This window comes from Chiloscyllium punctatum, chromosome 20 (genome assembly GCF_047496795.1).
Source record: "Chiloscyllium punctatum isolate Juve2018m chromosome 20, sChiPun1.3, whole genome shotgun sequence".
Taxonomy (NCBI): Eukaryota; Metazoa; Chordata; class Chondrichthyes; order Orectolobiformes; family Hemiscylliidae; genus Chiloscyllium; species Chiloscyllium punctatum.
In genome coordinates, this window is record NC_092758.1 from 49,163,291 (window position 1) to 49,187,807 (window position 24,517).

Below are 24,517 nucleotides of genomic sequence, written 5' to 3' on the forward strand. Positions count from 1 at the left end.
CATTTCTTTGACCAAATCTGCAATCTATCTATATCCCCCTGTATCCTTGACAATCCTCACTGTCTGCAACCCAGCCAATTTTGGTATCATATGCAAACTTGCTAATCATACCACCTTCATTTTCCACCAGATCATTTATATATATTAAAAATAACAATGGTCCCAGCACTGATTCCTGTGGAACTCCACTACTTACTGATCTCCATTCGGAAAAGCACCCATCCATAGCTACTGTCTTCTCAGACTAAGACAGTTTTTCGTATCCATCTAGCCAGCTCACCCCGAATCCCATGAGATCTGCCAAGAGCTACATTATCAAATGCCTTAAAGTCCATGTTGACAACAGCTGTTTCTTCACAATCATTCTTGATTTTTGGTACTGTAAACAGGAAAGCAGTTTTTAATGCTTATTTTGAAAACAATTATGAAGGTTGGCATTAAAACGTTTTGCTTTTTTAAAAGATAACTACACTTTGTTTTAGAGAGTATACAGGGTATAAAATATTCCTATAAAGTTTCATTTATAGTGCTTTTTTTGTGTTTTCTTCTACTTTCCTACCTGTTTTCTTCTGCTTTCCTTCCTGTTTTTCTCAATGGGATACTATGTCTGACCTCATAATAATCAAACTTTGTATCCACTCAAAATGGCAAACTTTTGGATAAATCTGCCAGGATAAATCTCACTTTTAATTGCTGGTTATAGTGCAGGGTGGGCTTATAATTAGGACTGATACAGAGGATATGGTTAGATGAACCCTTTGTGGGGCTGAAATTTCTAAAGCAATATTGATTGAATCTTCCTCCAACAGGGAGCATACACCCTAATTTGCATAATACAATTCTTCCTCATGTCTGTTCTGGTTCTCTTGTTAATTACCCTAATTAGTGTCCTCTAAACACTGATTTTCCTGTCAGTGCATACAAATCTCCTTAATTACTGTCCCAAAAACTTTGTTTTAATGTGCCTGTTAAATCTTTAAATATCCCTTAAGTATCTCTAATTTCAGGAGGAGAACCTCTGCTTCTGTAGCCTCTCCACATTCTTGAGTGCTAACATTCCTGGTACCCAGCTAGTAAGCTTCTTCTGCACTCTCTAAGCTTGGCATCCTTCTAAAAGTGTGGTGCCCCCACCCATTAGAGATACTACATTAGCTGAAAGCAATGGTTTATCAAATTAACATTGATAAAAATGTAACCATAATATTAAAGATTCTGCAGTGGTACTGTACAAATAAATCTGAAAGTATTTTTTCTACTCGTTAGATTATGAGAAAATGTTTGGTACTAAATGTCATGGTTGTGACTTCAAGATCGATGCTGGCGATAGATTTCTTGAAGCTCTAGGGTACAGCTGGCATGATACCTGTTTTGTATGTGCAGTGAGTATTATCTTTCTTTCCCATTTTGAAATAAATTAACGAATTTACAGATATTTTCTAAACTAAACTAAGAAGAAGAGAGCAATCAAATGTATATTTGATTCCAGAGGCACCTGTTATCTATTTTGCTTAAATTTAAAGGGTGAAAATGGCACCTTGAGTTCAGTTCAAAGATCTTGATCAAATACATTGGTAGTGAATATGATGTGAATGAAGTATTGTTGTCTGGATTTTGTCTGGTACCAATCCTCCTTTATTTCAGTCATAATACATAAATAGTTCAAATAAGTAATAAATTTAGTCTAATTTAGTCACATTCTAATCTAATCATAACAAAAATTTCCATCAAATTGTATTTAATTTGATCACTAAGAAGTAGGAATTAAATAAATATTTCCTTAAATCTATCTAGCTGGAAAATTAAAAAAAAAAATAAAATGCAATTATTCAAACTCATATTTTGTTGGTTCAAGGACATATTCAAATCCTATTTGTAAAAGCTGAATATTGCTGCAAACATTTTATTGGTGTAAAACAATGATTTGGAATTCAATGATAATGGCCAAGTTCAATTTGTATGATTTTCAGACCATTTTCAAGATATTGAGGGTCTTCTGATACTTGGCTTTGGCAGCTGGCTGAAATGAATAGAAATTCCATTTGACTTTGGAGTGAGGTGGGTCGATCTTCACCCAACCCCCATTAGATTTGCTTCACGCTAGTTGTCCTTAAAGTGAGCGCTAGAGGCAGCCATCAGAAATATAAGTTAGCTTTTACATTCACATTTTGAATTGGAGTTTGGAAGCACAGGGGTGCTCATTCAAGCTGCATGAAACTAATATGAGCTCAAGCAGCCTGCACTCACTCCATTCACCTGCTCAACTTCTCTCAAACCCTCCATCTTTTTTACACCATCTGGTATGACTATTATAAAAGCTGTAGACTTCAATCCCATTTTCAATTAGCGCCATAGGAGCTAACGACACCATACAATGTCGCCTTATCCAACACTTTGTCTCTTGAGCAAGTAATAAGATCATAAATTGTACATTAGTTTTCATTTAGATCTGTGTCTGAAATATTATACAACTTAATTTATTTTATGTGGAGCCTAAATTAAACTTACTTTGTTCAAATCTTAGCATTTTCTGAAGGTTATTTCTGAAAAACTAGCTTGGAATTCAACAACATTAAAAGACAATTAGGAAACATTTTCGCATTTTTTTAAAAAGAAAACTGATCTTTAAAAATTCACAGCATGCTTGAGTTGTAGTGCATTAGTTTTATTTCAGTAAAGCAAATGACAGCCATTCTCTGGTTCATTTCTCAGACCAAATTTTAATAAATCAGTTAACCTGCCTCGATTTAAATTTAGAAAAAGCTTTACAGTTAATTATAAGTCATCATCTAACTTGTGAATTCTCCATGGCAACACCTCCACTATACTTGTCAACCAGTCAGAACACTCTTTTATAGTATAATTTTGGCTTTGACTCTTCATTGGCATTTCTTGCAGATTATTTTGATAAGGGCAACGTGAAAAGCTTCAACAAACTGATTATTTTCAGTAAAATAAGGATTAGCAATTATTTTGCAATATTATATTACTCCCATTTAGTACAGACGCATATTGTTACTTTGGTTGGAAAACGTATAAAACTTAAAACTTCCATGATATTCATTTGGGATACCAAAATAGAGAGAAAATAGAAATCTTTATATTTGCATGAAAATCAACTCTATAGTGTAACATTTAAAACTTAATTTTGTATCAATTATGTTTAGAATGTTCCTTATTAATAGGGAGGATAAGATTCCTATTTGACATAATTTCTTTAATGTTTCAGGTATGTCATATTAACTTGGAAGGCAAAACATTTTATTCCAAAAAAGAGAAGCCCTTATGCAAGAGCCATGCCTTCTCAACTGTCTAGTCCTACACTGATGATCACCAAAGAGCACAGCAGAAACTGGCTCAGAAAAATTCCACAACTATCGCAAACTTTGAAAGAAATCACAAAGAGAACTAAAGTTACAAGAGTTCTAATTCTGATAATAAAAATGTATGAAATGAGAGACAATTTTTGAATACTGAACGTGGTTACAATTATGCTGCATGACTTTCTGTTGTTCATGTAACCTTCTAATTTCAATTTTTTTTCAAAAGGGAAGCAATAGTATTGGTAGCAATCGTGGACATCCATACAGCATAAGAATATTCTCTCACCCTGTCACTGATTTTACTATTTTGCACTCAATCAACACGTTTTATTAAGTACTTTGCAACCTTTCTCACCATTTTTATATTTTTATGGAGTATATATAGCAAAATCAGTCAGTATTTTATTCATAAACTTTTGAATTTTGCTTGTTGCTGCACTGCAGCTATTTTTGGGTGTCCAACAATAATAGTGGCTAGAAAAAACTATTCAAATCGCTCAATTATAGGTGTAAGCCAAACTGTTTTACACAAGATACAAATTTCAACAATTGATTATATAGGTTAAATGATATTGTACTTGGACTACTGTAGAGAAGGGACTTGTATTTTGACTTTTTAAAAAGAAAATGCCAGGAAGACTATTTGAATTTGTATGGAATATGTTCACTATTTACAAGTATATAGCATCTAATCTGGCTGAAGCTTAAATTAGGTCTTGTGTTTTGTATACTTTTTTTTGACTTACATTGCTCAGTCAGGTTAAGGACTGCTTAATGCACTGACATCAGTATTGAATATTAAACATGCTTTATGCCGTCACTGTGACCAGCTCTTTGTGGCTTGTATTCTTCTTGTAAGAGAAACTGAAGATCTCTTCTGGACTACTTCAAAGAATATTTGAAAGTACCATGTGTAACAAAGTAAATTTGATTAGTTAGAGGAAATGCTGCAGGGAATGTAACTTGGTTTCATTTCCTTCCTTGTATGTAAAACAAAATCGACATAGACAGACTGTTGGTGAAAGGTTTTGTGTAGGTATAACTTCAGGGCTTAACAATTCAGCCTGCAATTGCCAAAGAGTTATCATGTAACCAAAGAAATATTGATCTACTTAGAACCATTTTCTAGCAGACTTTTAATAGAATCTCATAACTTTTGCATTCAAGGATTTTTTTTGATAAAGGTTAGCAAATCACAAATGATGTATGTAAAGAGGATTCTCAAATTATTTGTGACAGCAGTATGAGATTGTCATATTGTCAGTAAGTTCTGAAACTTGTTAAGTCACATAAGGACGCTATGTGTTAAAGGAACAAATAGTATTCTGAAATATTCTGAAATTTCTCTGCAACAGGTTTGGCCAATATTTTGGCATTATTTAACCTATTAATTTTTTAAAATGTTTAAGTTTTGATGCAAATGGAAGGTGCTGCAACAAAGAACCTGGTCATCACAAATTTCACTCTTGTTTTGTAAACTTATTTCCATTTGTCACAGGTATGGAACCCATATGTATTAGGTATTGGTGTAAAATGCTTTCTTTATTTGCGTGAGTTTTGTAACTTGAATTTATCCTCCTTTGCTGAAAAGTATAACTGAGTCACGCATTACGTATTTCAAAAAAAATGTACTTTGCCAGGAGAGGATCATAATCATTTGACATTAAAGCAAGTTATGATTCAAATTGTACTTTGTTATTCTTAGCATTCTTATTTGAACAGTGTTCACAGTTTCTGAACACCATGCTTACAATTAAAATATTAGAGGGATTGTGAGACTGTTTCATTCCTTTTTTTTAATGATTTTTTTCTTTCTTTTCTTTGTTAAATCTCAATTTGTGTTAAACATTGAGAGATAAAGTTAAAAAATCACCAAGTAGCTGATGAAGGAGCAGCGCTCCAGAAGCTAACGCTTCCAAATAAACCTGTTGGACTATAACTTGCTGTTGTGTGATTTTTAACTTTGTCCACCCAGTCCAACACCAACTTGTCCACATCATTGGGAGACAAAACTCTTTTGCTATCTGGGTAGTGAAGGCAAGGAAACAACATTTTAGGCAGAGTCATAAGCATGGAAACAGTCCCTTTGGTCCAACTTGTCTATGCTGACCAAGTTTTCCAAACTAAACTAGTCCCATTTGCTTGTATTTGGCCCACATCCCTCTAAACCTTTCCTAAACATGATCCTGAAAAGTCCATATGTCATCTAATTTGGCAAGGTTCCTAGTTTAAACATCTAGATTTGATTATGTGGTTATTGTTTGGCATGAATTAAAGCCAATTGGATTAATACTGGTTGTAGCAATAGACTTCACTAATCTTGCATACTAGAATCTAATCTTTATTTTTTAAATACTTGGCAGTTTAAAACAAAGTTTTTGCAATATTAGTGTCAGTAGCAATGCCGGCCAAAATTGTTCATTCACAACTGCCTTTGAGAAAGTGGTGGGGAGTCATCACCTTTAACCATATGGTGAAGATACACCTACAGTGCTGTTAGGAAGAGGGTTGCAACATTTTGATCCAGTAACAGTGAGAGAATGGCAAGAAGTTGGGGTAAAAAACATTTCAAACAGTCATGAACAAGCAAATTGTAATATGGCAACTTAAAAATGGTTCTAGATTTCATGCTGTACTGAAGTTGTGCAGATCAGGGATTCCAGAATATAGTGTGCAGTTTTAATCACCAGACATCATTTTAAAGGGCCCATTTCAATCAAGTTTTCCAAACTAAACTAGTCCCATTTGCCTGTATTTGGCCCACATCCCTCTAAACCTTTCCTATTCATGATCCTGAAAAGTCGATATGTCATCTAATATGGCAAGGTTCCTAGTTTAAACATCCAGATTATGTGGTTATTGTTTGGCAGTTGTAAATAAATTCTCAAGTGACTAAAATGAAGAAAAAGGCCTAGATATTTGTAAAGAAATGCAACTCCACAGTTTATCCAACAAATCATAACTCCTGTACTATAATGTTTAATGCAAATACAAATAACTGTAAAAAATATATGACGTGGAACTATCAAGCTTTCAAATTATTTAAACCCTTTTCACTCTAAATTTTGAAAAACAGACAGCCTGTGACTGAGCTGAAAAGAAGAAGTGCAGCAGTTTCTATCGCAGTATTAATGCTTCCACAATCTTTCATTATCACAGTGGGGTCCACAATATAATAAATAACAAGAGATTTTTTGTGGGATCATGAATATAAATTTTTTAAAGGTATCGAATGAGCTTTACCCAATGAGTTTTCTTGATGTGGTAAGTATGAATTACAGCCCTCAATTTTATCTTTGAATGATTCCTGAGATCTTTGATGGATAATGGGTAAGTTGGGAATGGAGTGGTAGACACACTAAGGGAATAGTGGAGGAGAATATAGGATTGGAGATGAGTGGAGGGTCATAGCTTGACCTAGAGGGTTTGAGTGATTATTATGGTGGGTGACGGGAATTAAAGGCATGGATGAACCTGAGAATGGATAAGTACTGGAGGGCCTATTTTTTTTTTCCCTAGAGTATAACTGTTATTTAACCAACTCAGCACTTTTATGGCTGATTCTTAAGTGACAGACCGTTTACGGGAGTAGTGGGCCCAATTAGCCTGACTCCAGCACAAACTAATTCCCTATTTCTCACTGGATTCATGCACTGCACTCCCACACCCAAAATCATCTCCCTAGCTGGAAAGATGATCTCCATATTCAGGACACTTATAGCCAATGTGGGTGCAACAAGTTATGAAATTTCTTCACTTGAGGGAGATGCACAGATTTAAAAGCCTGACTGAGAAAAGTGAAGGGCATTATAGTGCAAGCATCAAAAATAGTGCAGTGACTAGGAAAACCTGAGGATTGCAGATGATGAAGATCAGCGTTAAAATGTGTGGTGCTGGAAAAACACAGTAGGTCAGGCAGCATCCAAGGAGCAGGAGAGTCGAAGTTGAGGGGCTTACACCTGAAATGTCGATTCTCCTGCTGTGCTTTTCTAGTGCCATACTTTTTGACTTCAAGTTCTGTCAAACACAAAATATTTCAGCAATTTTAGTCTTTACACACACACACACAAAGTGGCCCACCTTGTGTGTCCACATTTTGTAGGAAGTTATTTTGCAAAAGTCACAATTAGAATGATACAAGACCTGAGTAGCAGAGTGGGCAAATAGACTACAGTGTTGGGGTTAGGCATGCAGGTGAACAATAGCTTAACATTGTTTCTCCCTAGATTGCAGCATTCCTTTCCAGGACAGGTGGAAGCTGAGTAGTTCCTGCTGAAATTTGAATTGGGGAAATCTGGCCCAATTCAGTACATGACCAATTGAGCTACTGTGGGGAAAAAAGATTCTGCATATCGTGCACTCACATTAGTATTTCATGTCTAGTAATTCCATGTTAAGCATGAAATTCAGCACAAAAGAATGTAAATCATTCCAAGTTTTGTGGATATTAAGAGGATTTGGTTGAATATGAAGATAATATAGTATTGGATATGGTAGCTCAAATTACAGAGTGGGTTGGACTATGTATTTAAGTGGGCAAAATAACTGCAAATGCAGTTTAATACAATTGTAGGTTACTGAACATAGGAATGGAAAAAAAACTCATTTTGCAATAACTAAGCAGGAACTCTCATTCATGTCAGCATTGTTGATAAGGGCAATATCTATTGTCCATCCAGAGTTTCCCTGACAAAGTGGTGATGGGCTGCCTTTTTGAATTGCTAAAATTCAAAAGATACTGGCAGACCTCGACTGGGAGTTCCAGGATTTTGATCCAAGAAATTGGAAAACATAAACATAAAAAATAGGAGCAGGACACAGCCTTCCAAGTCTGCTCCACCATTCAAAATAATAATGGCTGATCTTTGTGGGTGTACTGTACCTTTCAAGAAAGTTAAAAGCCAGCAGAACTACCTGACAGTACCCAGTGTTCAGCATAAGATACAATGTAACATGTGGTCCAGCAGCTAGGATAGCTGGTTGCCTGGAGACAAAAACAAATTTTAATTAGGCCAATCAGTTTAAATTATCCCCTCCTAAAAATACCAAACTTCAGTCAAGTTTGAATGTAGTATATTGACAATATTAAAAGCCAATGACACAATCTGATGCTTTGGCAGTATAAGACCGGGAAAAATTGAACAGTTGGGTGAAAACTGTCAAAGACCAACAGATGTAGGCTACTGGTCAGAACTCTGAAAGATACCTGTCTAGAGAAGGAGTTTGCACAGAGAAAAACATCAACACACACCTGGAGAGCAAGTTTACAGAGGACGGTAAAGAGAAGATTCGATCACTGGTTGGTGTTTTGAAATTTGAATTTTTCAGTAAACCGTAAGTGGGGGTTTTATCGGACTAGTATTACAGAAGGGAAAGTTAAAAAAGGTTAGTGGAAGGAGTTGTAAATAGTTGTTAGTTAATTATTCTATGTTATTTTTAAGAATATCTTCCAATTTGTCGGTGCCAAAATAAAATTAGGCAATATGCCTTAATGACTACTGCCCTGTGGCTCTGACATCATTATGAAGTGCTTCAAGAGCTTAATAATGGCACACGTCAACTCCAGATTGCCATATCCATCACTGTTGCAATAAGCAAGTCCACAGCAGACACCATCTCCCTGGAACATTTGGATAACAAGGACACCTACGCCAGATTCCTATTTATCGACTTTAGCTTTCAACATTATAATTCAACAAAACTCACTTCCAAACTCCAAAATCTTCTGCAACTGAATCCTCAACTTGCTGATCCACAGACTGCAATCAGTAAGAATAGGCAACAACCCCACCTTCCTTCATGATAATCCTCAACACCAATACCTGGAAAGGCTGCATACTCAGCTCTTTATTGTACTCCTTGTACATTCAGGGCTATGTGGTCAAATTCAGATCTAACTCCATTTACAAATTTGCTATTGACACCACCATAATGGGTCGGATCTCTAATGATTGTGAGTACACAAAAGACATAGACAGCTTAGTGGCACATTATAAAGACAACAATATCTTCTCGTTCATTAGCAGAGGGATTGAATTCAAGAGTCGTGAAGTGATGTTGCAGCTGTACAGGACTTTGGTTAGGCCACATTTGGAGTACTGTGTGCAGTTCTGGTCGCCTCACTTTAGGAAAGATGTGGAAGCTTTGGAGAGGGTGCAGAGAAGATTTACCAGGATGTTGCCTGGAATGGAGAGTAGGTCGTACGAGGATAGGTTGAGAGTTCTCGGCCTTTTCTCGTTGGAACGGCGAAGGATGAGGGGTGACTTGATAGAGGTTTATAAGATGATCAGAGGAATAGATAGAGTAGACAGTCAGAAACTTTTTCCCCGGGTACAACAGAGTGTTACAAGGGGACATAAATTTAAGGTGAAGGGTGGAAGGTATAGGGGAGATGTCAGGGGTGGGTCCTTTACCCAGAGAGTGGTGGGGGCATGGAATGCGCTGCCCGTGGGAGTGGTAGAGTCAGATTCATTGGCGACCTTTAAGCGGCATTTGGATAGGTACATGGATGGGTGCTTAATCTAGGATAGAAGTTCGGCACAACATCGTGGGCCGAAGGGCCTGTTCTGTGCTGTATTGTTCTATGTTCTATGTTCCCCAATGTCAGCAAAATGAAGGAACTTGTCATCGACTTCAGGAAATAGAATGGAGGACTCAGCCCTGTCTGTGTCAATGGTGCTGAGGTGGAGATCGTCGAGAGCTTCAAGTTCCTATGATCAAACTGTCTTGGTCCATCCACATTGACGTGACAGTCAAGAAAACACACCGTTGCCTCTACTTCCTCAGAAAGCTAAGGCAATTCAGCATGTCTACAATGTCTCTTACAATTCTTGTAGATGCACCATGGATAGCATCCTATCCAGATGCATTGCAGCTTGGTATGAAATTGCTCTGCCCAAGTCCATAAGAAATTACAGAGAGTTGTGAATGTAGCCCAGACCATCTCACAAACCAGCCTTTCTTCCATTGACTCTGTCTGTACCTACCGCTATCTCAGGAAAGTAGCCGATGTAATCAAAGATCCCTTCCACTGCAGTTATACTCTCTTCTGCCCTCTGCTATCAGGCAGCAGATTCAAAGTTTGAAAGTATGTACCAACAGATTTGAGAACAGCTTCTTCCCCACTTATCAGTCTTTCGAATGTATCTCTTATATATTGCAGTTCATCCTTTTCTGCACCTTCTATAACACTATATTCTGCATTTTATTCTATTACCTGAAAGTACTTATGTAAGGTATGATTTGCCTGATACTATGCAAAACAATACTTTTCATTGCATCTCGGTACATGTGACAATAAATCAAATTGATATATCATGATCTGATTGAATTTTTTTTCCTATCTTTAATGCTAATATAAATAGAATGCTGTGGAATTAGGGTTTTTTTTTGATATCCCCAAACACTGATCTTAGTAACAAATTGCTTTTAGGTGTACTGCTGAATGGCTTAAATTAGTCAATAAAAAATTAAAGCTGCCAAGTTAGGTTTGTATTTAACATACTATTCAGAAAATAGGAAAACAATGTATTTACTACACCCAATGTTTTCAATTCCTCTCCACCAAACAAAATGTTGTCACTAATATGGAAATACACTACTTTGAGCCATATATTGTAACTTTTTTAATCCCTTTTGTTTACAAATATATTCAATAATAACAAAGACATTGTGTATTACTGTGAATACTGGCCTACCTAGTGATGCACTCATCCATGAATGCATAAAAAAAAGTTTCTTTTTCATTTTGTAACCTCGTGAGTCCAGAAGTGTATACTTTAGAATAGGCTTACCCAATTAAATAATTTAAAAGTCATTTTCTATGAGTTAAAAAGGTTACCTTTCAATTCCTGATAACCTGCCTTCTGTTCTAATACTAAATCAGTATACAAAAAGGCAGAAAAGAACAAATCAACATATTTAACAATATATACTTCATTTACTGGAGTCTTGGGTTAAATTACAATACATAAATTTACTGTAGTGGATGAATATATACATAAGGCCAATATATTTGAAAGCACTTCAGAATTACTTTTCAAAATAGAACATCTACATACTGCTGTATTCCAACTTAATTCAGAGTACTGCACTTGGTCATTGTGATCTAAAATGCAACGTAGTTTCACAACAGCTGGACAACAAAATGCATGTGGAAAAACATTAAATTTCATATTACCACTGGATTTTTTAAAGTTCAACTATATAGCATTATAAACAGTAACTTGGGTTTAAAAACAGTCATAAGGAAAACAGCAATAAGATTTCTCAGCACAAAGATACAGAACCATAAGCCAAAACAGGAAAAATTTAAGTCCTAAGTAAACTGTATTGTCTATTTCTTATGTTTGTTGAAGAAAAATGCAATTGTACTTTTTGCAACCAAAATTTACATTGTTGGTTAACACTTAACAGAAACTTGCCTTATTAGCCCCAAACTGCTTTTGGTGTATTGGTCACAATCTTTGCTTTTTGTTAATTTTCTATACATCAGGGAAGTACACAAACACAGAAACTAATTTAAAGCAGGCTGATCTTGCTGCTGAATGGAGAATGGATACTAATTGGAGTACCCAGTGCATACAGTCAACATTTGAAGACATGAATTAAACCGAAAACAGAGTATACATTACTATGGAATATGATCAAACAATGTAAATGTTAATTAACTCTTTGAATAGTGGAGACATTTTCAATGCTTCACTTAAAATCTATAAAGGTTGGCTAGAACATTTCATACCCTGTAGCCTTAAAATAAAGTGTATTGTATTATTGTTTTGGTGCTGTAATGTTATCTTCAAAGGGTTAATTAAAAAGGATATACACTTGATACAAAGTAAGTATAAAATGGCACTGTTGAAACAATGTAAGTATTTGTCTCACAAACATTTTTAATACAAAGGATTCTATTTAAAGGTGATGTTGCAATGATAATTTACATGAAATGCTTTTGTCGGTAGCATTTTTACATCATATACAGCAAATGACAGCAAGCAGCAAAGGACTACGTAGAAAATAATTACACACATCTTACATAATCCTCACAGTTGTAAAATTTACTACAATAACACTACAAAACATGTATTCCCAAGACCTTCCAGCAAAAGCCTTCTAATATGTAAGCGATTCCATCGCAAAAAATTTACAATTTGTAAATCCACCCATAAGCTGAATTACTTTCTCAATATAAAGTAGTAGTGGCTATACTGCTTAGCAATGTTGCGGAAAATGAGGAGAGGTATGTTAAAGGGGAAGGAATAAGAAATGGTAATTTACTGCTGTTCTAGAGCCTGCAGTTTATAATAGTTATTACAGAGCAGTTCTTGTGCATTCTAAATATGTAGTGATTGCTAATATGATCAATGCAGAGTTAATCATTGCCATCTGTTGTTGGTTGTTTTACTACATTTTATCAAACAATTTCTGTTGTGATTTTGAAGTATTAAATTTGTTTTAATGCATAGTTATCTAAAGGCTGATTCAATCTTTCCAGTGATTGACCAGTAGTGTAGGTGTTGGATTGCAATTGATTTTACAAGCATGCTATGTCCATTCAGTCCTTGAACATAACCTGTCCTAAAGCAACCAAAGGACATTTAAAAATGAGGCTCCATCACACTGGACTGCCTTTCCATGTTCAAGATAACTAAACTAATGAAGCATTTGAAATACTAATCAGCTTCCCATTTTCTTTCCATTTTGGAATGAAATAAACATTTTCATGGATGAAAGATTTGATAACTTGATTTAAAAAAATTAAGAATTAGCAAAAGAATCAAAGTGAGATGAGATTTTTAAAAAAAAACACAACAAGTTGGTATCTGGAATGTGCTCGCTGAAAGTGTAATGGAAGAGATTTATTTATATTTTTTCAAAAGTGAATCGGTTATATACTTCCAAAGGGAGAATATTTCATGGCCATAAGTAAAGAACAAGAGGATGAGACTAAAAAAAAGGTTCACTGGCTTTATTACGGTCAGTATAACTGAGAGAGAGATGGGGCATTGCAGTATTGATAAAGGAGACCATGACTGCCATAATAAGGGAGGATGTCCTAAAATGGTTTTCACTTGGTGAGAGTGAAAAAAGGGTCAATGATCTTTCTGTGATTATAGTACAAGCTTCCCAACAGTCAGAGGGATATAGAGAAACAGATATGTAAGCAAATCAAAGAAAGATGTGAGAGAAACAGGGTTATAGTTGTGGGCGAATTCAACTTTGGTAACAATAACTGTGATTGCCTTAGTGTGAAAGGATTAAACAAGGTGAAATTTTTAAAAGGTATCCAGGAGAATTTTTTGTGCTCATACATAGATAGTCCTACTAGAGTAGGGGCAGTGCTAAACCTAATTCTAGGAAATGAAGCCAGTCAAGTGGTTGAAGTTTTGGAAGATTTCTTCATTTGGAAAATGGGCAGGCATTTCTGTGAACATAGATGTGACTCCAACATGGTATATTGTCTCCATAGTGCCAGGGTCAAAAATGTTCCAGAGTGGTTAAAGGATTTTCTTTCCTTTGGGAAAGTGATCAGCTTGACGCTGTGGATCACATTGTTATCAATAATATAGATTGGAATGAGAGGGATACAGTCAGATTTTAAGGAGCTAGGTAAAAAGTTAACAAGCAAGAACTCAAAATAAGTAACTCCCATGAACAAGTGAGCACAAAAATAAGGTAAGCCAGATGAATTAGTGGCTGAAAAGATGGTTCGGAAGAGAGGGCTTTAGATTCTGGGGACACTGGGGCTGGATCAAGAGGAGATGGTACCAGGACAAGTCAGATGGATTGTGTCTGAGCAAGGTTCACTGGTGGTCATGACCAGAGTCTAAACAAAATCAGCAAGGGAACAAGAGTATCAGGAAAGAATATCAGTAAGGAATATCAAGGTGCACTAAATACTAGGAAAGACAGATTACACCAGAAAAGAGAACCCGGGTTCAAGTTCCAGCATACACATAAATTTGCAGAATGTAGTAAATACGATTGGTGATTTACAGGTGCAGATTGCTATGCAGAATTACAGTGATGTGAGTATGAGGGAGTCTGGCTCTTGGAAAAACAGGACAAGATGTACGTAATGACTAATATAACACATTTGAATAAAACACGAAAGGAGAGGTGGTGGTATTAGCAAAGGAGAAAGAGAATGCTTCAGAGGATTCAAACGACAAAATTGATTTGGCTAGAGCTAAGGAACAAAAAAAAACAAAAACATTGTTTGATGTGCGCACTTCAGCTGCATGGCACTGAACAGGGTATGGTGGCAATAACAAGGCGCAGCCAGTGTGTTCTTCTTAAAGGCTGCCTGATCCTCTTTAAATGGATCCTACACTCAGTTCAAGGAAGGCGCCTGCAGGTCTCCTCTACTGACACTGGCTGAATGTCGGAGCTGCACAGGTTGAACATCAGGGAAAAGGGAAGTCCAGATTTTCAGTTATAACACTAGAGGCTTTAGTTATGCATTTGGACAGGAAAAAAACAATGTTTCTACAGAAGGCCAGATCCCATCAAGACAAAAAAAAACAAACTGAGGTAAAGGGAGCAGATGTCAATGTGAGGAGTCTGGCCCATTACATTACATTCAATTGCTGCAGCTGCTACTGTTTTCCTTACTCCAATTTTTGAAGGATCCAATGACAAATAAATAACTTTTCTGAGAGTCAGTTGACAAAACCTACCGAAAAATGTTATAAACCAAAAATTGTCATAGTGATTTAAATAAAACAAATATCCAATAGCTGAATCTTCATTTAAATACTACTTCAATACATCTAAGGGGTGGCAAGGGCTGCTAATCCAGCAATAATCTTAGGTTCAAATCACACTGTGGCAGATGGTGGAATTTGAATTCAATAAATATCTGGAGTGAAGAATTTAATGATGACCAAGAATCCATTGCAGAATATTGAGGAAAAGAATGACATCTAGTTATGTCCTTTTGGGAAGGGAACTGCCATCCTTACCTGTGACTCCAAACCCCACACAATGTGGTTGACTCGTAACCACTCTCTGGGCAATTATGGATGGGCAATAAATGCTGATCTAGCCAGCAATGCTCTCATCCCTCTAGGTTTTACTGATGAGGCAGACACTGGGCAAGATCACTATGACTTCATATTTCGAATAGTCCTGGTTGCATCATAGGTTCCTGATTTAAAGAAAATTGTGGCGTCTCTATCAGTTTAGTCAAACAAAAATCAACATGTTTAATATTGTCAGCGGCTTTCCTCATTCCTGACTGGAAGAAAATAATTAAAATAAACTCTGTAGCATCCATGCAAATTGTCTAAAACTTCCGGAAATGGTGCGATTGGTAGGCTGCTTTAATACTTATATCCATCTTCTTACTTAAGGGTTAAACAAACTTCGCCTGAGAATATAATGATCATTTGTCAGAATGTCAACAGCAGCATAAAACTAATGATGAAGGCACTCAATAGAGTGCAGCTCCTGCCATGCCATGCTAATTCAACATTGTCACAATTATACAGATCTTTGAGACTTTGAAGGATATGGAATGGTTAACGTCAATGCAGATGAAAATGAACCAACTAAAGCCCTAACTCATGACCAGTTTGGAGAACATTAACAACAAGAGAATGCTACAAGTTAACTGTGGTAATGACCCAAAATCAGTTTCTGTCAAGAATGGAAGGATCATGAACAACTGAATAGGCAACAAACTCATCACTAGGGGAGGAATCACATAGCTTTCTGCTGCAAATAGCAGTGATTGTGATAATGTATTGTTTTTGCCATTGCAGTACTGCACAAATTAGGAGATTAAAAACCTGGATAAAGTACCTTGAAAAAAAAAACAGACAATCCAGCAGACTATTAACAGAATTCATGCCTGAAGCCCACATATAGGATAGTATGGCTGGGACACTATAACCAAGCATCATAGGGTGATCATTACAGTCAGGAAGAGGAGGAGGAGAAAAACTAGTCAGCTCTAGATTCTGGCTTACAATTAACACTCATACCAAACAGCCATATAAATAACTGCAGTTGTCACTCATATCACAAAGGGTGTGTACTGTAGTTTTGATGGTCTAATAAATTAATTAATTTAAGATTGACTGAATCCTGTTTGATGCATGTATTTCGTTCTTGTGATTTTGGGGACTAAGAATCACTGTGAAGCTGAATGGAATAGACTCTTAATCTGCTAATCCCTGCCTGGTTGTTGCATGTAGTCACAAAGATGGAAAAGAAATGTTAAAAGATTCCTTTTCACTGAGGAGATGTCAAATAAATCCACTTCTATCAACCTACTCTGAAAACAGTCCACAAACCTTGACCACTGTGACAAATTCTATCATGGCTGCTTAGACATTGCACAACATTCTATCACAAGCAAAGTTCCAAATAAAATGATACAAAATAAAAAAAAACAATTCATTCTATTTTAAAATTCCAGAATGCAGACCTAATTCCTCATTCTTAAAAACAAACTAATCTATTATTCCTTGGGCCTTATTATATAATGTATTCCGTTGATATTAATCCATTAGTTTTTGATTATACTGTTTTGTATTTAAGAAAAAAGACCAAAAGGTAACGTTGTCATAGACCCAGAGGACTATTAGGCTAATCTCTCAGAAATAGGCAACTGGTGGTGAGTTTGAACTGTGGGTCAAACTCATGATGTGTGAAGCTGAGAGATTGGGATCTTCGTGCTGACCTCAACTGGTAGAGGAACTGAATTCATGCGTTGTCATCATTCTATATTGCAAGCCAGTTGTCGAGCCAGCTCAGCTAAATGGTTACCTAAAACAAAAGACTAACTTGGCCAAATGCAGTAATGTTTCCCACCTTCACATGACAAGTAACTGGTAGAAAGCAACATAAAAATTATGGCCCAAATAAATCATGACCTCCATCATTTTCTTTTTTTTTTGAATTTTTTATGCAAGTGAATTATATATAATTAGAACCATCAATCCATTATTCATGTGCATTAGATTTTAAGAAAATTAAATCATAGAAGATTTAAAATTCTTAATGCCTATCATTTTAGTTCCTATAAACTCATTATTTGACACAGAAAATGTATAGGAGAAAGTGAGGACTGCAGATGCTGGAGATCAGAGTCAAAAAGTGTGGTGCTGGAAAAGCACAGCAGGCCAGGCAGCACCCAAGGAGCAAGAGAGTCGATGTTTCGGGCATAAGTCCTTCATCAGGAATGTCTTTGCTAGAAAATATATGGTTGGTTTAAGTGAGGAGCAAGAAAATAATGCCCTTGGAACTGTCATAAAGGAGAAATATTATTTAAAAATCCGACTATGTTTAGATATAAATTTGCACAACTCTTTATGACTGCCATAAATTCAGAATATTTGTGCAAAAGCAAAATATTGCATATGCTGGAAATCTCAAACACAGAATGCTAGAGAAACTCAGTAGATCTGGCAGTATCTGTCCAGAGAAAACAGAGTTAATATTTCAACTTGGATATGACTCTTCTTCAGAAATAAATTTATGAAGAGTCATATAAACTCAAAATTTTAACTTGTTTCTCTTTCCACAGATAGAGTTTCCACAGAGTTTCTCCAGCTTTGTTTCAGGACATTCATGTGCTCTGTGCTTTTCCATTTAAGTAACAAGGGAATTTAGTGGAGGTTTTCTGAAATTGATGTACAATACTGAGGAAATATACCTTAAAGCTATAGACATAGTTCACTTAGCATTTCTTTAATTTCATACACTGAAAATTTACTGTCCTGAATGCATGTGCAGTTTTGCTACTACCTGGTCTCAGGAAAATCAGCTTAAGTTGAAATGCCATATAAATTTTGCTGAGGTGGTCAACAACAAAAAAACTGAGATAATTATCAATAGCATGGCATATCTTTGTTTTAATGTACATTTGGCAAAAGAAATGAACAACAACTTTCTTTTCACAGAATGGATTATTAACCTTGCGATTGACTGTAATTCTAGAGGTCAGTTTCAACTTCACCATCCAAATCATTAGCTGAAAGAGTGGATTGCTTATGTAATATTGAACAACAGCAACAACAACCTATATTTATGTTGTGTCTTTAACATCCCAAGACACTTCACAGGAGGATTATAAAACAAAGTAAGACACTCAGCCAGATAAGGAGATATCAGATCAAATGACCAAAGGCTTAGGCAATGGAATAGATTTTAAAGAGCATCATCAAATAGAGAAGTGTAATACAGATTTTGAGAGATGTAGGGAGGGTATGCCAGATCTTGATGCCAAGGCAACTGAAGGCTGGGTCATCAATAGCAATGCACAAGAGGCCAGAATTAGAGGAGCACTGTAACTCAAGATTGTAGGACTGGAGGAGATAGAGACAGAAAAATGGGAGGGATTTGAAAACTAGGATGAGAATGTTAAAACCAGTATGCTGCTAAGCCAGGAGCCAATATAGGTCAGTGAGCACAATGGTGATCCAAGGACAGTAAGCAGTGACACAGAGACTTTTATATGATCTCATGTCTGTAGAAGGTAAAAAAATGGGGGATCAACAAACAGTGCATTAAAGTAGCCCAGTCTAGAGGGAATAGAGCATGAATGGTAGCTTTTGCAACGGGTCAGCTGAAACAAAGGTGAATTGGGTGATGTCTAAAAGATGAAAGTAGACTGTCTTAGTGAAGAGGTTGAAAATGATTCTCAAAACTTAGGTGAGTTCCACAATTGGCTTACTATCTGCCAGACCCTTTCAGCCAAATAATGATGCTGAAGATACCCTCCAACACATTTTAATACTTCTCTGTAAATTAATTTCTTGACCTTGAATAGATGTCATCCATCAGCTCACCAAAATGCTAACCCTCATTTGTGGAATATTTGACTATGGTGTTATACTATCTTAGTAAATCTTGTCTTTATCTACCTTCCACACAAAAACGTTTGGCCATTGTAATTAATTAAACAAGAGTGGGCATCCTTGCTGATGCTTCCATTCTCTAGTTGAGCAATGCTTGGGGCTGTAATGCTTTACTGTAACTGGAATTTGTTAATTTAACAACAGGGAAAGGATTAGCTCTCACACTTATCAACTTGCTCTGTGCCTCTTCATGTGGTATGTTTATCATATGAGCCTTAAAGAGTCAAATAGAAATACTTTGAAGCTTTTTGAATTAATGAACATACTTAACAATACAAAATCAAATTCATTCATAAATATTTGCTCACAAAATTAGCAAATCTACATAGAAGCCTTAATTCACTGAAAATATATTAATCTTGGTTAGGATGAAATAATTACTGCTTAAGCAAGATTTCAGTGAATTCTGAATGAGTGTTCTCATAAAATGAATTTTCAAAACATGTCAATGACATATTCCAATCAACTCAGCATTCTGCCTCTGATACAACAAATATCATTGGTTCTTGCTTTCCCATTTCTGCCATGATCATGGCAAGATGGTTCAGGTTGCCATTATGAAAGTGCTGAGCTTCCCATAAATCAAGAATCACAGAGGTTGGACTAGCTTTAGATGCAAAGTAAGTGAGATACCTGTTAAGATACAAAAATGAAAATGTTTCAAAGCTATTACATTAGTTTTAATGTTCTTAGACTGCAACACTTACCTTCAGAATGGTGTGAATACAGATTATCTTTCATGTTTTTAGCACTTGACAATTCAAAAAGACAATCATACAGGTATGATCTCCATTGACATTTCTCTATAACGAACTTCACAAAATTATTTGACACATATACACATCTTTCACTGGCTTGCTTTGATGCACTTTGTCTTAGAAGCTGAGATGACACTGACTAAAACTCAGGTAACCTACCTTCCCTCGTAACTAGAACTTATGCAAATTCTTCAAAAAAACTCATGAAGAGTTTATGAATGGGGGAAAATATATCTTAATAGTGGATAATAGTAGCTATATGGTGGGCTAAATAATAAAGCAGCAGATAATAAGGTATGTAACAAAAATAATGGGTGACTCTAATACTCATGTAGATTGGGAAAGTCAGATTGGCAGAGGAAACTCTGAGGAATTACTCACAAAGTATATTCTAGACAATTTCCTAAAACAATATGTAATCAATCCAAATAAGGCTCAGGTTATTTTGGATCTGATAATGTATAAAGAGGCAGGTTTATAAAATGATATGAGAGTCCAAAGACGTGCAGGTCAGGTGAATTGGTCATGCTAAATTGCCCATAGTGTTAGGTGCATTATTCAGAGGGAAATGGTCTGGGTGGGTTACTCTTCGGAGGGTCAATGTAGACTAGTTGGGTTGAAGGGCCTATTTCCACACTGTAGGAATCTAATCTAATCTAATCTAAATGATGCCCAAAGAAAGAATGCCTATAACATGGTAGGATTTAACACTCAGTTTGAATGGGAGAAGTTTGGGTTGGAAACAACTATTGTTGAAAAATGTGATGCTGAAAAAACACAACAGGCCAGGCAGCATCCAAGGAGCAGGAGAATTGATGTTTCGGGCATAAGCCCTTCTTCAGGAATGAATGGAAACAACTATGTTAAGCTTAAATTAAGGTAATTACAAAATATCATATACAGAGCTGGCTGGAATGAACTGTGAAAGGAGTTTAGCAGCAAAGACAGTTTAGGAAGTATGGCCGACATTAAAGGAAATAGCAGATCACTCACAACAATGTTATATTCTGGTGAAGAAAAAGAATTCAAGGAAGGTTTACCAAGGACGTTAAAGATAACAGAAAAATGGAAAGAAAAAGCACACCACTAACCTTCCCCACATTGCAAGACAAAGAATGGGAAAGCTTTAAGAAACTAACAAAAGATGAACAAAAAAATAACATGGAGAAAATTAGCTTAAGGGTAAACTTGCAAATAAAATCAAGACAGACAGCAAGAGCTTATTTAAATACATAGAAAGGAAAAGAGAAGCCAAAGTGAACATAGGTCCCTTAGAGAATGAGGTTTGGGAAATAATAATGGGGAAACAAAAAATATCTTTGCATCAGTCTTCACAGTAGAAGACACTAATATCATTCCAAAATTACTAAATAATCAAGGGTGAATAGGTGGAGAGTATATACATTTAATAAATGGCATTAGTGAAAGAGTGTTAGGGAAACTAATAGAGCTAAAGACCAATAAATCATTAAAAACTGCCAATGTCACAACTTTATTTGAAAGGCAAGGACAAAAAAACCTAAGACCTGTTATTGGGAAAATGCTACATTCTTTTATAAACGATGTAATAACAGAGCCAGTAGAAGTATGACCAATCAGAGACATCATGACTTCATGAAGGGGAAATTTTGCCAGACAATTATATTAGGATTCTTTGAGAAGGCAACAAGCAGGATAGATAGTGGGAAAGCAGTGGATGTAATATATTTGGATTTTAAAAAGGTGTTTGAAAACACACTACATATTAGTCTGTTTATAAGGTAAGAGCCCATTGTGCTGGAGATAATATATTAGCAAGGATAGAGGATTGGCTAACTAATTGATTCTGGATAGGGGAGCATCTTCAGGATGACAATCTGTAACTGGTTGAGTGTCACAGGAAACAGTGCAATGGCCACAATTATTTTCAACATATATTAATGCCTGGAATGTGAAAATGAATGCATTATAGCTAAACTTGCAGATGATATAAAAATCTGTGGGAAGACAAGTGATTAGGTTGATTAAAAAAATCTGCAGTGGGATATACACAAGTTAAGTAAGTGGTCAAAAACTTGGCAGATGGAAGATAATGTTGGAAAATATGAGCTTATACACCTTGGTAAGAAGAATAGAAGACCTCAATATTACTTAAGTGGAGAAACATTGCAGAAAGCTACAGAGGAGGGGAATTTGGGAGCTCTCATCCATTAATCACAAAAAGCTAGAATCCATCTTCACCAGGTAATAGGGAAGGCAAATATAATATTGGCCTTTATCCCAAAGAGAATGGAATATAAAAGTAGGAAGGTTTTGCTAAAACTATATAAGGTATGAGTAAGGCCACATCTGGAAAACTGTGAACAATTTTAGGGTTCTTAGCTAATGAAAGATATATTGGCATTGGATATAAGCCACAGAAGGTTCACAAGGCTAATACCAAGTACGGACGGACTGTCTAATGAACACAGGCTAAGTAGGTTGGACTGTACACATTGAAATATAGATAAATAAGGAACACCCTCACTGAAATACACAAGATTCTTGGAGACAGTAAGGAATGAAAATGCTGGAAGTCAAAGTCAATAGATGTGAAGCTAGAAAAGCACAACAGGTCAAACAGACAGCATCCGAGGAGCTGGTAAGTCAACGTTCCTGATGAAGGGTTTCTCATTGAATGGCAAAGCAGACTCAATCAGCTGAATGATCTATTTCTGCTCCTGCTTCTTATGGACTTATAATATGGAACACAGGTTATGTTAGAGAAGCTGGGATACTTTCAGAGAAGAAAAGGAGATTTGATAAAGGTATTCAAAATATTAAAACGGCTGGACAGGGTAGACAGAGAAAAAGAATCAAGAATCAGATAGCAAAGGTGATATAAGAAAAAGCTTTTCATGCAACGAGTGGTCAGAATTTGAAATGCATTGATTGAGATTATGGTTGAGGTAAATTCTACCAAGATATTCAGAAGGGAACTGGTTGTTATCTGAAAAGGAAGGCTGTAGAGAGTTGCAGAGAGAAAATATGGGAATGGCATTAGGTGAATTTTTTGTTCAGAGTTCAGTTATAGATACAAAAGTTGACTTCTGTGTTGTAACAATCCTGTGATTTCAAATGATTGTTTCAATCTTTTGGGACTCACCGATCTAATTTCAATTTATATGCCAGCATTCTCCAGTCACTTCCTCTTGAATTTGGAATATCCAGACTGCTACAAATCTTCTGTCGGATCAGATAAGGGATTTTAAAAGCACAAGGTCCTGCTAAAGATGTGGCACAATGGTTTGGCTCCATAAATTGAAAGTCTGCCTGCCTCACGTCCTTGAGGGAATAAAAATAATTTGAGTTCAACATGTTATAATGCATTCAGTTCTGCAGGGATCACATCATAATCGTTTACAATCCATACAGGCAATATATATTTCAGTTTATTGAATGTTCCTGCTGCCATGAATCTGTTTTCTCTTGCAGAAAGAAAGATAGACATTCAGATCGACATCCAAACTAAAGGTGAATTGGCCATGCTAAATTGCTCACAATGTTAGTTGCGTTAGTCAGGGTCGGGGAATGGGATTGGGTCGGTTTCTCTTCGGAGAGGCGATGTGGACTTATTGGGGCCAGAGGGCCTGTTTTCACACTGTAGAGAATCTAATCTTGTTTAAAAAAAACGTGGGCACAGTGGCACAGTAGTTAGCACTGCTGCCTCACAGCGCCAGAGACCCAGGTCCAATTCCCGCCTTGGTCAACTGTCTGTGTGGAGTTTGCACATTCTCCCCGTGTTTGCGTGGGTTTCCTCCCACAGTCCAAATGTGTGCAGGTTAGGTGAATTGGCCATGCTAGATTGCCCATAGTGTTAGGTGAAGGGGTAAATGTAAGGGAACGGGTCTGGGTGAGTTGCTCTTCAGAGGGTCGGTGTGGACTTGTTCGGCCAAAGGGCCTGTTTCCACACTGTAAGTAATCTAATTTAATAAACTCAATGTCTCAACCTACAAGTAATTTCAATGGCCACTAAACCAAAGATTTAACAACAAAGTAGCATTTTTTTCTTATTACAATGAAGTATATTTTAAAATAGGAAGCACTTTTGCTTAGTGAAAGTAGTTTATGCTTTCTCTCCTCGGGATAATGTTTTCTACTGTATTGATACCCATTATACATTCCATGCAAATATCATCAAACTAATAACAATTGCTCAATAATCTCTCTCTAACTTGTTTTCAGCCGAGCACATTTAATTTGTCTGACTGTTTGATTCTGATTTCCCTAACAAAACAGATGCTCAATATTAAAGGCTAATCTTCTGCTATTATTAAGTTTAAAAAATTCTCACGTGTACACACAGAATTTATTTGGTAGCAGTTTAGAGTAATAACCTTATATGGAGATTTCATACATTGTTACAGATTATTATAACCTGAATGTTGCTGAAGATCAATGATTAGTTTATTTCCAGACACTCTTGAAAAAGTGGTCTTGTGGTCACTGCCTCTGAGCCGGAGGTTCTCAATTCCAGTTCCTCTCCAGGATTTGGTGGCTAAGGAAGATTTCTGGCCAAATCTGAAATCCTTCCAGCAAAAGCCAGTAGCAGTAG

At 36.2% G+C, this 24,517-nt stretch overlaps 2 protein-coding genes across 10 annotated transcripts in view; one reads left to right on the forward strand and one right to left on the reverse strand.

Annotated features, from left to right (window-relative positions):
* pdlim7 (PDZ and LIM domain 7) overlaps window positions 1-5,005 on the forward strand; it is a 141,215-nt gene extending 136,210 nt beyond the window's left edge. For 6 of the 7 annotated variants that reach the window (XM_072590878.1, XM_072590881.1, XM_072590875.1 and 3 more), the window contains 2 exons: window positions 1,264-1,379; window positions 3,227-5,005. In XM_072590878.1, the coding sequence (XP_072446979.1) occupies window positions 1,264-1,379; window positions 3,227-3,313 (203 nt within the window). In that variant the 3' untranslated portion in view covers window positions 3,314-5,005. Of the gene's footprint in view, window positions 1-1,263; window positions 1,380-1,967; window positions 2,056-3,226 lie in introns of all 7 variants that reach the window. The other variant, XR_011963497.1, reaches the window with a different exon arrangement.
* Window positions 5,006-11,268: 6,263 nt separating this feature from the next.
* Window positions 11,269-24,517, reverse strand: part of unc5a (unc-5 netrin receptor A) — a 586,231-nt gene continuing 572,982 nt past the window's right edge. For 2 of the 3 annotated variants that reach the window (XM_072590883.1, XM_072590882.1), the window contains exons 15-16: window positions 23,069-23,247; window positions 11,269-19,819 (exon numbers count right to left, since the gene is read on the reverse strand). In XM_072590883.1, the coding sequence (XP_072446984.1) occupies window positions 19,654-19,819; window positions 23,069-23,247 (345 nt within the window). In that variant the 3' untranslated portion in view covers window positions 11,269-19,653. The remainder of the gene's footprint in view (window positions 19,820-23,068; window positions 23,248-24,517) is intronic. The other variant, XM_072590885.1, reaches the window with a different exon arrangement.